The sequence below is a fragment of the Rhinolophus hipposideros genome, assembly GCF_964194185.1.
Source record: "Rhinolophus hipposideros genome assembly, chromosome: 10".
NCBI classification, from domain to species: Eukaryota; Metazoa; Chordata; class Mammalia; order Chiroptera; family Rhinolophidae; genus Rhinolophus; species Rhinolophus hipposideros.
This window is the reverse complement of record NC_138056.1, coordinates 81804188-81818933: the sequence shown is the minus strand read 5'-3', so window position 1 is coordinate 81818933 and position 14746 is coordinate 81804188. Positions and strand designations below refer to the sequence as shown.

The 14746-nt window shown below is 41.1% G+C and overlaps 1 protein-coding gene across 2 annotated transcripts; it reads right to left on the bottom strand.

Annotated features, from left to right (window-relative positions):
• Positions 1-3243: 3243 nt before the first annotated feature.
• On the bottom strand, positions 3244-14359 carry LOC308503190 (nicotinamide N-methyltransferase-like). 2 transcript variants are annotated; one of them, XM_081062299.1, is made up of 3 exons: positions 14078-14359; positions 12197-12404; positions 3244-4938 (listed from the first exon to the last, which is right to left on the bottom strand). In XM_081062299.1, the coding sequence occupies exons 1-3, from the start codon at positions 14229-14231 to the stop codon at positions 4506-4508; spliced, it is 795 nt and encodes a 264-aa protein (XP_080918425.1). In that variant the 5' UTR covers positions 14232-14359; the 3' UTR covers positions 3244-4505. The 2 variants fall into 2 exon arrangements, with proteins under 2 accessions (XP_080918425.1, XP_080918426.1); XM_081062300.1 differs by lacking the exon at positions 12197-12404 and having other exon boundaries at positions 3254-4938; positions 14078-14346.
• Positions 14360-14746: the final 387 nt, after the last annotated feature.

The following is a 14746-nucleotide window of genomic DNA, read 5'->3' as shown; positions in this document are numbered from 1 at the left end:
AGGAAACTAACATGGCTGTGAAGCACCCAAGACAGAACCCTGGACATGGGTGGTATTTTTCTCAAGATAGCCCATGTCGCTACAGTGTGCTGCCATGAGCGGCCGGTGGCCAGCGTGAGTGGCCGGCAGCCATCGTCAGTGGCCAGCAGCCGGCGAGAGCTGCTGTGAGCAGCCGACTGATGCCCAGCCACTGACTGCCTCAGCGGGGGGGGGGGGGGGGGGCGCAAGGCTCATAATACCAGCCTGGGCCGGGGCCGGGCAGCTGTGTCCTGCACAACTAGACTGAGAAACACGGCTTGAACCAGAGCAGGGGTCTGGTGGAGTCAGAAAAAGAGGGGGGAAAATAGCCCGTGTCATCTCATCCCCAGAATTTGCGGGCTGCGGGCACAGACCAGCAGCAGCTCAGCCTGAGCAGGAGACGCTGGACAGGGCAATGCTGGAAGGGGACTGCTGCCGCAGGCTGCAGTGCTGCCTTTGCAAGTACTTGGAAGCACTTGGGGTGTTACTGTTATTGTGTATATGAGGACCCTTGAGCCAGCTGACACTGGGATTTCATTTGCCTTCTCTGTGTCTGGTGCAGGAAGGGTATGTGGAGTGTGCTACATAAATGTTTGCTGACTATTTCTTCAATGAGAAAGGAATTGGTGGCATGTGGTATAGAAACTGGGTTTTATCACAGCCCCTCTGGAAGGCAATGCCAGGAAAGAACCTGGACGCCTGCAGCCCAGACTGAAATCTACTCTCCTGTTTGAAGATCAAGACAGCTTTTCTCAGCTGCTTTGGCAACTAGTATCAAAGAGGAAGATTATGATAACAATGATTATAGTTAACAATAAACAAATATTATGTTCTTATCAAGTGCTAAGCATTATTTTAAGTCCTTTATAGGTAGCAATTTATTTTTATTCTCTTGATGAGAAGTACTATTTTAATTTCATTTTACAAATGAAGAAACTGAATCACAGAGAGGTTATATAACTTGCCCAAGAAGAAACAGCTAATAAATGGTAGAATCAGAATTTGAAAATAAGATGATCTTTGTAGCTGGGAAAAAAAAGAAGGAAAAAAATAGGATTGCTAAGATGACAGACATGCTGGCTGATTCATTGAATCCAATGAGCTTTTTTTTTTCTCTTTTTGTTGTCATCTAACAATTCATTCATTTAATAAATTTTAAGGAATGTGCCCTGTGTCTTTTCCATTTTGTCTGTAACTGGCTAGAGGTGGGCATGTTACTCAGTTCTGGTCAACAAGATGTAAGAAGCCTGCAGGGGCCTTCTGAAAAAGATTTCCTCCCATGAAATCCCACTCAAGGGCAAAGTATAGGAGAAGGATGGATGTTACCTGGATGAGATGCTTGATGATGCAGTCAAGCCACCATTTCTTCCCGGAAGTGCCTACCCCTCAATTCCTTATTAGTGAAATTAATAAACCCCTATTATTTAAACCACTTTTAGTTAGGTATTCTGTCACTCAGTCTCCATTCTATTATCCTGTTATATTTCCTTTATAGCTCTTATCACTATCAGAAAGTATCTTATTTATTGATTAGCTACCTTATCTGCCTATTCCCCTACTCCCTCTTCTAGAACACAAACTCTTCTAGAACATGGCTTTTACCTCCACCATTCATTGCTCTGTCCCCAGGGCCTAGACCATGTCTGGCCAAAGTGCTGGGGAATCTAAATATAAACCAAAGGCTCACAGATTAGGGGGGAAACAGAAAAATAAACATTATAAAATATAATAAAATATATTATATAAAATATATAAAATAAAAATTATAATACAATACAGGGAATGTTTGAATATAAAAAATTTATTACAGTAAAACACACATTGCCATTAATCCTCTTCAAAATACTCCCCCTTGCTTCAAACACACTTATCCCATTGTTCTTGCCAATTTCTGAAGCAGTTCTGGAAGTCCTCTTTTGTGAGTGTCTTTAGTTGCACTGTTGTGGCTGCCTTGATGTCCCGAATCTGAAAGAAGACTTCCAGAAGTGCTTCAGAAAGTGGCAAGAACAATGGGGATGTGTTCGAAGCAAGGAGGAGTATTTTGAGGGAGATTGATAGCAATGTGTCTTTTACTGTAATAAATTTTTTAAAATTTAAACATTCACCATATTTTTTTTTTATCATACCTCATAGTCATCTTAGAGGTAAAAAAATCACAAGAAACTAGGTCTGCTTAGGGACTCTGCATTCTAAAACTGTGTGGCCAGTCTGGTCTCAGACTCCCTGCCCACTCCCACCCCACCCCCACCCCCTAACTTTCATAGGTAAAAGTAGAAAATCTATCATTTTCAACTTGTTTTAAAAAGAGATTACGTGTTTTTAAAAGAGATTTAAACCAGGACATCCTGTTTTAAAGAAATACCTGTAGTTTTTTGTTTGCAGTTATGCAAATAAAAGCCAGGGACCTTGTTTGGGGAGGTAACCAAAGGCAGATGTTTCAGAAGCTGTGGCCTTTGTTCTGGGTTGTTGAGGACCATGGCACATGTTTGAGAAAACCCAGTTTCTAAAGTCTTGGTAACTTCTTTGTGGCCCAGGTAACTTTGGTGCTGGCTCCTGCAGGGTTAATTATGCTCTTCTGGGAACAGTTGCTTGCAGAAAGGATATGCAGGCCCCATCATCTCCACCCACTAAAAGAACAGAGCTGAACTTGGCTTTCTCCATCAAGGGCTGGCCTGTTTAGTGTCATTTGGGATGGAATCTACAATCCCTAGAAACTGTAATCAGGTTAGAATATTGAGTTTTGATGTGAATATCTTATGAGTTTGAACAATTGAAAACATCCTATGTTAAAACATTATTGTCTTAAACAGCCACGTAAACAAGAATGTACTGATGTTGGACTCTTGTTTTCCAATGTGATTGTCCATGCAAGTGGGGGCAGTGGAGAGGAAGGACTCTCCCTTGTGGGGAGCAGAAATGTCCTCTGTCAGCGATCTTAGGAAGAGGGAAATCTTGGGATGAGAAAGGAGGGCTGGAAAGATGGACCTCAGACCGGGGTGAGGAGGGAAACTCCTCTCACCTTTAGGGTAGGGGTCATCAAACTTTTTCATGATCCAGATAATAGCTATTTTAGGCTTAGCTAAATGTCAACCAAGCTCAAAACAGTGAGGAGCTTTGGCTAGAAATAAATGACAAAGATTTTTTTTCAAGGTTCTTAGGGTTTGCAAACTAGAAACACAAGCAACTAGGCAATATATAGAGTGTTCTGAAAGGAAAAGAAAAACTGAGAATTTGTATAGTAAAAAGTATATTCTTCAGATGATTCAGTTCTACATTCTTAGCCCCCAGATTGGTTCAAATGGCAATCATCATGTGTTGTGGTAATCATCATATGTCCAGTGGTCTAGACAATGGAACATTTTCTTTTTGGCATCATTCAGATGGCTAACTGAAGGTCTGATGTATGTCCAGTCATTAATGTACAAGGCACTGATGTGCACCCAGATATTCACACAGAACTGGTAAGTTTAAAAGTTTAAGTTCACAAAGTCACTTAAAACAAAAATAATTGTTTCCCTATGCCTCAGCTAACTTGAAGTTAATAATTTAGTAGCTTGACCACAGTGACTTCATTTTATTTCTTCACTCTCTTCCTCACAGGCCATGCATACATTTGCTGTCACAAATACTCAATTCTGGCACGATAGCACAAAAATAGCCACAGACAACACATAAACGAATGGCCATGGCTGTGTCCCAATAAAATTTTACAAAACAGGCAGCAGGTTGGATTTGGCTCATGGGCCATATTTTGTCAATCTCTGTTTTGGAGCATTGTAGTAATGGGGCCTAGGAACCAGAGAGGGTAGTATTCCTTGGGGATGTAAGCTAACTCCAAGTAGATGCTTGGTCATGAGCTATGCCAACAGGCTCCCTTCCAGGGCTCTCTAAGGATGTGGGCTGTGAAGACACCTGTTTCTCATAACAGCTATAAGATAGTGCTTGTTATCTCTCTTTCTGACTCCTAAACTTCTTTTCAGGTAGAAGTCACAGCCTTGGCTTAGGTGTGTTGAGGAAAGTAAGAGAAGGACCTACCTCAGACTTGGAACCCAGGAGCAAGGGGAACAGCTGTTCCCTGAGCCCAGAAGTGGTGGTGGTACCAGTGGATCCCAGCAGAGGACAGGGTCCCCAAAGAAGGCAGGAGTAGGAGAAGCCTATACCTGGGAGAGTAGGAGGCAGCAGGCCCCCTCGAAAATGAACACTGAATAATTTCAGACACTTCTCTATAAGGATATGTGGGCTTGAGCCATCATAATCAGGATGCTTAAGGAAAATAAGGGGGTTTATTTGTTTGTTTATTTGTTGTAATCACAGGCAGTGAACACTAGACACAGAGTGTAGTCAACCAATGGTTCCTAGGTTGACTGATGGCTACAACCCTGTCCTAGATGAACCATCGGGGCCCCAGCCATTAGCCTCTACTCAGCACAATGACTGAGGTCAACTGGCTAAGTCAGAGGAATTGCTCTAATTGTGATCAGAAGATGTCATGCAGAGCTGCTCAGCTTCCGTGCCACCAGGCTGAAAAGTCCTTCATTGTTGGCCATGGTGGGAGGATAACTCTCAGAGATCACCTCAAACTGTTCGATGGTGTAGCCAGCCTCTCTCACTGCAGCCTCCACTGCCTCCCGGTCCAGAGAGAGGCTGGAGAACTTGTGCTCACCAACCATGTAGTAGCTGCTCTTCAGGGCATCCAGGACCACCAGGTAGCCCCCGGGCTTCAGCAGGTGGCTGAGGTTCCTGAGGGCTGTGCGGTAGGCAGCGAGGTCTGGGCAGGCAGCGTCCAGGCACAGTGTGCTGAGCAGGCAGTCAGCTGGGGGCAGGGAGACAGCACCCAGCGGCCGGCTCTGAGTCACATCACACTTCAGGACCCGCTTGACCACCCGCCTCAACTTCTCCTCCTTCTCTGTCCTCTTCATTCTGAAATGCAAACACCAATAAACATCTTGAGACCCCACTCATGGCGACCCCAGGTCATTTGGGTCAGGGCTGAAAATGACTATATTGTCACAAATATTATATCCTTAGTGCCATCCCCATTGTAAAAGCAGAGAAAGAAGAAATGAGGGACGACTTTGGCATCTGAATGTGACCACATTATCCTATGCTGGGTTAGATCTCTTTATAAAGTGAATAACATGGAAATGATAATAAAAATACCTAGCTGCCTGCGTTTATACTGGACTGCCCCCATGAAATTATTCTTCTTTCACTGCTTATAATAGTGCCTGGCTCATTTATTATTATTAATTACTATTACCCTTGTCCTCTGCCAAATTGCAAGGTAGTGGCCATTTCACCCATACAATATCAGGTAATAGTGGGTTTAAAATGCTGATGTGGTATTTTTTAGTAGCTGCTGATCAATGAAGGGAGTGAGGTCATCCATAGACATTTTTAGAAATTGTTGATCACTACCACACAGCTGTGGCCAGGGCCACTCTAGAGAGAAAAGAACTTCAGGTTTGCATTCTCAGGCTCCAAAACATACTGCAGAGAGTGTGTTTTCTGAAGGAGATTGTTTTGGTAGCCTTGCTGGGAAGCCTATCCTTTTCTGCCAAATCAATGGGGTTCCTTGAGAGAAAATCAGTTAATGAAAGGAGCAGAGAAGGCAAGGGCAGGAGATGGAACAGAGTGCCATAGATCCTTTTGGAATTTTTTAGGGGAGGAATGAAGGAACAAACTGACAAATGAACAAAATTAAACAAACATAGAATGCACAAGACAAACCGGAGAAACAGACAAAGGAGAAAGAACTAGCATTAACTCAGAGAGGTAAGAGAAAGGGAAGAAATGAGTGTGTAAAGTGCCCATAAAGGCCACAGAACCAGATAATAGGAGTGATGACTGAGTATCTAGCCTTTTGAGGAAGTTAATCAACAAAACACTGGGGGTACAAATCCAGGCTTACATTCAGGAAACACATAGTCCCTTGGCTCCAGGAGAAGACAGCCACTTGGGCAACAAAGCTTGAAGAGAGCAGAGGATGGCCCAACATCAGAGCAGGTGACAGAGACACTGGGACCATTTTCTGGTTATGACAAAAAGTCAATGGTTTAAATAAAACTTGGAGATTTACTTCCAGGTAGAACGATTTGAGATAATAGCAATTATTTGTGGATACCTATTTAAATATTTAGTTAAAATCTTAAACCTAGTGGATATAATCAGTCTTTATAAATATCCTTTATGTTTATTATAATTTTCCATTTCATAAGCTTAGCTATAAGCATATGAAAACATGCTCACCATCTTTGGCCATCAGAGAAATGCAAATCAAACTACGAGATACCATTTCACATTCACTAGTGTGGCTATAATAAAGAAGACAGATAATAATAAGTGTTGAGAAGGATGTGGAGAAAAAGTTAAAATAAATGAATGGGACTATATCAAACTTAAAAGCTTCTGCACAGCAAAAGAAACCATCGACAAAATAAAGAGGCAACCAACTGAATGGGAGAAGATTTTTGCAAACAGTGCCTCCGATAAAGGTCTAATACCCAAAATATACAAGGAACTCATGAAACTCAACAACAAAAAAACAAACAACCCAATTGAAAAATGGGCAGAGGCCCTGAAGAGACATTTCTCCAAAGAGGACATACAAATGGCAAATAGACATATGAAGAAATGCTCAACATCACTAATCATCAGAGAAATGCAAATAAAAACCACAATGAGACATCACCTCACCCCAGTCAGAATGGCTATCATCAGCAAGACAAATAGCAACAAGTGTTGGAGAGGCTGTAGAGAAAAAGGAACCCTCATACACTGTTGGTGGGAATGCAGACTGGTGCAGCCGCTATGGAAGGCAGTGTGGAGATTCCTCAAGAAATTATGAATAGAATTACCATATGACGCAGCAATCCCTCTCCTGGGTATCTACTCCAAAAATCTGAAAACATTTCTCCATAAAGACACGTGTGCTCCAATGTTCATTGAAGCTTTATTTACGGTGGCCAAGAGATGGAAACAACCAAAATGTCCTTCAATAGATGAATGGATAAAGAAGTTGTGGTATATATACACCATGGAATACTATTTGGTGGTAAGAAAAGATGATATAGGAACATTTGTGACAATATGGATGGATCTTGAGAGTATAATGCTAAGTGAAATAAGTCAGACAGAAAAAGCAGAGAACCCTATGATTTCACTGATATGTGGTATACAAACCAAAAACAACAAAAGAACAAGACAAACAAATGAGAAACAAAAACTCATAGACACAGACAGTAGTTTAGTGGTTACCAGAGGGTAAGGGCAGTGGGGGGAGGGAGATGAGGGTAAGGGGGATCAAATATATGGTGATGGAAGGAGAACTGACTCTGGGTGGTGAACACACAATGGGATTTATAGATGATGTAATATAGAATTGTACATCTGAAATCTACGTAACTTTACTAACAATTGTCAATAAACTTTAATTTTAAACTTTAATTTAAAAAAATAAACTTTAATTTAAAAAAAAAAGAAAAAAGAAAAGGATGTGGAGAAACAGAACCTGTACACACACTGCTGATGAGAATGTAAAATGGTCCAACTACTTTGGAAAACAGTCTGAAAGTTCCTCAAACATAGAATTACCATGTGACCTAGGAAGTCTACTCATATGTTTTTAATCAAGATAAATGAAAACATATGTTCACACAAAAACTGTACGTATTTATAGCAGCATTATTGATAATAGCCAAAAGATGGAAACAACCCAAATGTCCATCAACTTTTGAATAAAATGTAGTATATCTATACAATGGACTACTATTCGGTACTAAAAAGGAACGATACATACCACAACATAGAAGAACCTTGAAAACATTATGCTCAGTGAAAGAAGCCGGACACAAAAGGCCACATATTGTATGATTCCATTTATACGAAATGTCCAGAAAAGGCAAAACTATACAGACTGAAAGCAGACCTGTGATTGCTAGGTGTTGAGAGGAAAGGGGAAATGGGAGTGGGTACTAATGGGTACAGGGTGTGTGTAGGGAGTTATGAAAATGTTCTAAGATTGTGGCGAGGATTGCACAACTCCATGAATATAATAAGAACTACTGAACTGCACATTTTAAACAGGTGAATTGAATGTTATGTGAATTTTATCTCAGTAAAGTTGTTATATTAAAGGGGAGAGAGAGACTGAGAAAGAGAGAAAAAGCTTAGCAAGGTATTCATTTTCAGGGAATTACTAACAACCAATAAACTGGTATATACAAGAAATAATAATTACTTTTAATTAGCTCTACCTCCTTCCCTATCAAGGGTAACAATGGTAATAAGGTAGCCAATTTGTCCTGATTGGTCTGGACTTTTCTGGTTTTCTCACTGAAAATCCCAGGTCCTGGGATTTTTCCAACTCAGTTATGGCAAAACAGGAAAGTTACTTATTCTAAAAGTAGGGTGATCATTTACAAAGCTGCCGTCCAGCCTGATAGAAATTAGATAATTTGACAGAACGTTTTAAGGATAAAAAATAATAATTCAACATTATGGAAGTCTGTGTGAAACATGGATTTGAATAGGTAAATTAATCTAGAATCGAAACAATTCAAATAACCTATCTGCACATGTGGATAACTTAAGTGTACACATAAAGCTAAAGAGGTGACAGTAGAGTGTCCTTTTGAATGTGTTTAAGGATGATCTTCTATATTGGGAATATTTTGGGAATACGTACTTATTTAAGTGATTATATCAGAAGCAGGTTGGAACTCTGGGCCCTATGGTTTTTTAAGCTATTTAAAGACACAAGTTATCACAGAACTAGTACTTGCCAGTCAGATGATGATGGAAATTGTTCCCAAACTGGGAGACACTGTGAAGTCTAGAAAGCTCACAGAGAATGTGCCAATCTGAGAGGGAAATTTGTTAGAAACACCCACCGTTGTGGATACCTGCTTGTCCTTGGATGTGTAGCAAACATTGGTGAACCCAGTTGCCAAGGCAGCTGTGTAAAGATTACACCTCAGGGCTTCTCGGGGCCTGCATGTTCACCCACAGGGAAACGGACTCGCCTGGAGACACAGTTACCACTCAGCCTCACATGTCGCTCAAGGGGTAGGTAAAACGCACACCAGAAAACTGTTATGCAGTTTTACAGCAAGCTAACAGCAGTGTGGCCATTTCTTTAGTTCTAAAGATCTACTCTTTCAAATGAATCAATATACAAAAAAGGCAGCTATTTCCTCTATAAATATGCTATCTATAAAAGCCGGAGGGATCAGGGGAAGGTGGGGAGGAATAGAAGGATAAAGAGTAGCACTCCTGGGAAGAACACTTTGAAGAATGTCTTTCCATATCCCAGGTAATTGTCCTGAGATTTAGAGGAGCTTTCTCTTGTCCTGTCCCTGCTAGGCAGGTGGTACATCAGAATCCCCTGGACACACTTTTTTTCCATTACACTCACCTCCCCCAAACCCCATCTCCAGAGGTTCCAGCTGGGGGCCTCCTGAGGAAGAACCATCAAAACGTGTAATGGAAATAAAAAAAAAAAAAACTGAATAAGCTTGGATGCCAATGTAAGAATTCTAAGAGCAAGGAACAGATAAATTGGGTAAAAGACATTCTAGGAGGGAGAGTCTAGAAAGCAAAATGCATGCAGTCATTTATTTTACAAATATTTTTTGAACCTCTGTTATGTGCCAGTAAGAGTGCTGGTCAATGGGACCCCAAGGTGGAACAAACGAGAAACAGATCTCATCCTCATGGAGCATACAGTTTTGTGGGGGAGAAAGAATTAATCCAATGATCATCCACAACAATGAAAAGTTAAAGTTGTGGTAAATGCTAAGGAGAGGAGGGACATGGATCTAATGGAGAGACGTTGGGACTTGACTTGGTCTCGAGTATCAGGGAAAATTCCTCCAAAAAGGGGTCAGGTAAGCAGAGATAGAAAGGGTAAATAAGGAGGAGTTAACCAGGCCAAAGAGAAGAGGAAGGGGAGGAGAATATTCCAGTAAGAGGAAATAGCAAGTGCAAAGGCATATACTTGCAACGCCTCCATGCAAAGGCCACGTGGTGGGAGGAAAGTTGGAGAGGAGAATGCCAATGAGGCTGGATCTCACAAAGCAAAACAGGGCATGGCAGAAAGTGAGGCAAATGGGGTCAGCAGGTGCAGACACAGCAAGGCTTTGTGGACCACATTAAGAATTTTGCTTTATATCCTGAAAGCAATGGGAAGTCATTAAAGAGCACTAAGGAGGGCAGCAATGTGATCAGATTTATATTTTGATTTAATTATATTGGAATGACAGTGGAGGTAGAAGGCCAGTTAAGAGGGAATGGGTGGTAGCTTGGAGCAGGGTGATGAAAAATACGGGAAGAAAGATACTGGTTCAAGAGAAACTTAGAAAGTAAAATGGACAGAACTTGGTGCTGGTTTTAGAACATGACTGAGAGAGAGATGACAAGGTTGGCTTCTAGGCTTCTGGTTTATCCAATTAATTATATGATGGTGCCATTCAAGGAGATGAGAACATGAGCAGATTCAGGGAAATGGAGCAGATTTGGGGGAGATCATAGCTCGAATTGGGGCATCTCTCATTCTCCTCTAAACCCCTCTAATCCATTCTCCACACTATAGTCAGAGAAACCTTTGTAAATGTAAACTGGATCACATCACTCTCTTGGTTATACCTCTAATGAATTCTTGTGACACTTGAAGTTCACAATCTTTTACTTGGCCTTGCTGCCCCAAATGATCTGGCACTTGCCTGCATCCCCTGATGTAAGCTCTAGGAGACAAGGGACCTCCTCTGTCTTATTTACCATTTTATCCCAGTAGCTAGTACGGTGGCACATCATAGGTGATCAATATAAGTTTGTTAAATGAATGATCAAATGTTTGCTCCTTTCATCATGAGCCAAAAGTGTTAGCATTTGTCTCTTGAGGGGCATTGTCTTATCAGGAAATCAGAGCCCTTCCCTGACCAAATCATGGGATATGTTAATCAAAAATATATATGCCTTCCCATCATGAATGAAAAGACAAGCAAAGGAAAGCCAGAGTATGTTGTGCAACACACAGTGTGCGATATATGATCAGAGGGGGGAATATAGGAATATGGGGAAAGGAGAGAAAGATTTCATGTGAAAATTAAATCCTGGGTAAAGGCAGTGGGAAAAGACAGGAAAAATGTACACAAAAAGAAAAAAGAGCAGGGGGACAAAAAAATAAGTATTAGGTTGGTGCAAAAGTAATTGAGGTTTAAAGGGTTAAAAACAATTGCAAAAAACAGCAATTACTTTTGCACCAGTCTAATATAACTGATCATACAAGAAGTAGCAGACAGGGCTAGCAGGATCCTAGGAAACACTAACGTTGTCTTTTCATGCAGTTTGCAAAAAATTCTATGGGTGATTGGCAGTTTGCCTACCAGCAAAGACATGATGCCCGAAGAGCTGATGTTTAGATGGGCAGGAGAGTTGGAGATACATCAGGACAAAAGAATGACAGTGAAATGCAGAACTGGTCACCTCTGGCTGGTAAGCTATTGCCAATTTCTCATGTGGGGTGAAATAATAATTTAAACTAGATTTGTTTGCATAAGTTTACTTGTAGCTAGGGTAGTATCAGATTTGGGTCATTAGTTCCGAGTATGTAAAGCTCTAATAGATGGTGAGTAACAAGTTCTTTTCCAATAATTCCTTTGTGCTGCTAAACTCATTTTAAAAACATAGTTGGCTTTTGTTGTATCTGGTGGTGTCAGCATTCACCACCCTTACAGCGGAGTTCTGTGGGCTTGGACGGCCAGCAACAAAATGGCAGTCAGGGAACAAGCACTGACACTCAAAAGCTGCTAGTGAGGATCTGGTTTTGCCTCTTGAAGTTGTCCTAAAACGAGGTCCTAATGTACCTGGCCCTCACACTGAACCCACACACAGGTCTGGAAAGCTTTTGCAGCCATTCCTCTTGGCTCCATGTCCATCTCTTCAACTCTCTCCCTGTCTCTACTATTGTTCTGGTGTGTGTGTGCATGCATGCACACACACTCACACACATCTATCTTGTTCTTGCTCTCTCATTCTCCACTTGGATTTCTCTCTGGTCTGTCTCTTTCTTTCTCCTTTGCTTTTCAAGTTGGATTCAAAGGATAATTTTTGGTTCTGAAACACAAACTGTCACTCAAGTACCCTCAGAAAGCCCAGAAGTAGACCCCAGTTTCTCTACCTGTTCCCTTCGAGTTCACACACATAGGCCATCACTGGTGACCAGTCGAAGGCCCCTGGCTCCTTCTTCAGCCACTTCTCCAGCTCCTGAATGTTCTGGTCACTATAGTCAGTAGCAATGATCTCCTTGAAGGATTCACAAGCAGAAAGGAGCTGATAGATGGTGGGACCAGAGCCGATGTCAATCAGGAGATCTCCCCTCACACCGTCTGGTTTAGAGGAAGAAATGGGGAAGGGGAGTCAGGCATTATGCAGTGGCAGATAGAGCTGATTTGCATTGTTTTTGCCAGGACTGTGATGGAGAGCCCCAAGGAGAGCCCCGAGGACACACCATCCCATGCTAATGGACCATCGCTACTCACTCTTCTCTGTCAAAGTCTTCTTTTAAAACAGCTTTCCTTTTTTTAATATTGCTTTGGCTATTCGGGGTCTTTTGTGGTTCCAAACAAATCTGATGATTTTTTTTGTTCTATTTCTTTAAAAAATGCCATTGGGATTTTGACGGGGATTGCATTAAATCTGTATATTGCTTTGGGTAATATGGCCATTTTAACTAGGTTGATCCTTCCCATCCATGAGCACGGAATGTCTTTCCATTTCTTTGTGTCTTCTTCAATTTCTTTCAAAAATGTCTTATAGTTTTCAGCATATAGGTCCTTCTGAAAACATTTATACATAAAGACACGTGTACTCCAATGTTCATTGCAGCTTTGTTTACGGTGGCCAAGACATGGAAACAACCAAAATGTCCTTCGGTAGATGAATGGATAAAGAAATTGTGGTATATATACACCATGGAATACTATTCGGCGGTAAGAAAAGATGATATAGGAACATTTGTGACAACATGGATGGATCTTGAGAGTATAATGCTAAGTGAAATAAGTCAGACAGAAAAAGCAGAGAACCATATGATTTCACTGATATGTTGTATATAAACCAAAAACAACAAAAGAACAAGAAAACAAATGAGAAACAAAAACTCATAGACACAGACAATAGTTTAGTGGTTACAAGAGGATAAGGGGGGTGCGGGAAAGGGAGATGAGGGTAAGGGGGATCAAATATATGGTGATGGAAGGAGAACTGACTCTGGGTGGTGAACACACAGTGGTATTTATAGATGATGTAATACAGAATTGTATACCTGAAATCTATGTAAATTTACTAACAATTGTCACCCCAACAAATTTAATAAAAAAAAATAATAATGTTAGAACACTTCAGCTAAAATAAAGGCTCCTTACCCTCAACTTAAAAAAAAAATAAAATAAAATAAAACAGCTTTCCATTTTCTATTCCCTAATCCAGGGTGAAGGCATGCTGCTAGGATATTTTAGGTCTAGGAGAAAGAAAAATAATCTACATCTGGTGAACAGACCCCTGATCCAGAAAGATTGCTACACAGCGAATGTCAAAACTATTAAAGAATACTTTTGGGGAAGATTAATTTAAAAAAAAATAATTGAACTTATATAATGTCTTTATCCAAAAAGCATCCAATTCTTCATATGTTGGGAAGTCCGAGGCATATTCACAACATTCCTTTGAGTTAGGAACAGAATAAGTATTAGAATCTCCTTTTGTTAAGTGGCCCATCATGAGGGTTAAAAGGTTGGCACTGGTCACCTAGCAAATCAATGTAGAATCAAGGACAGGACTCCCAACCTCTGGTTTCCCCTTTGTATTACGAAACAAGGTAATAAACTGTAAAATATCCGTACAAACATTAGTTTTTATCCTAGTTAAATAAATAGGTGATGCCAAAGGGCTGTCAAATAACAATAACTACAAAAACCCAGTCATGCCCTGAGACCCCATCTAGATGACTCACATTTGGGGTCAGGGACGGGCAGGAAACACAGACAGCAGACAAACTTACCTAGGCAGAATATCTTGAAAAGAGTTTTCAGAAGGAGCCTAACGATCTGGTTTTCTGCAGAAGGCGTGGATCCAAAGCTGTAATATTTTTCTAGGTAATCTCGAGGGTTAAAATGACTCAGATAAGTGTCCTTGGAGGTGAAGCCAGATTCCATTGTATCTCACTCTTAATGTCACCTGTCCACTGCTCTACTTCCCTTTCTCCAGAAGCCAGGGAAGTCACCCAGCCAAAATTGTCTTCCTGACTTTCAGGCTGTCAGCTTTTCTTCTGTCAGTTCAGCCCACCCCTTAGAAACGATGCTTGGTTAAACGCTAACTAAGAAAAATACACCAAAACTGTTTTGGCTATTCTAGGAGATGATGAAATTTCTGGGGAAGGGCTCCTAGGAAAAGCAAGGGAAGGGCCATGAGCTGCACGCAAGGCTGGCCAAGGGGTGAAGTTCAGTTTGTAAGGTATTCTAGATGGGAGAAATCAACCGGGCTCATCAGGGAAATTATTTAATTCTTAGAAGAACCACTAAGTTCAGAGAGGTGCATCATCTCCCCACAGCGCCATTCTTCTTCTCTTCTTTTAGGAAAGAGAGCCACAAAGAATGGTTTAAATTTAAATATGTTCAAGAAAGAAAATTAAAGAGGGAAAAGAGGAGGACAGGAAATGTGTTCAGGGCTG

Bases quoted from the DNA above. Each gene is read 5' to 3' on its own strand.
- LOC308503190 (XM_081062299.1), bottom strand. From the start codon at position 14,231: ATGGAATCTGGCTTCACCTCCAAGGACACTTATCTGAGTCATTTTAAC. The intron at 12,405-14,077 runs GTAAGTTTGTCT...CCTCTAAACCAG, and splicing joins TTTCAAGATATTCTGCCTAG to ACGGTGTGAGGGGAGATCTC. The intron at 4,939-12,196 runs GTAGAGAAACTG...TTTGCATTTCAG, and splicing joins TGTGAACTCGAAGGGAACAG to AATGAAGAGGACAGAGAAGG.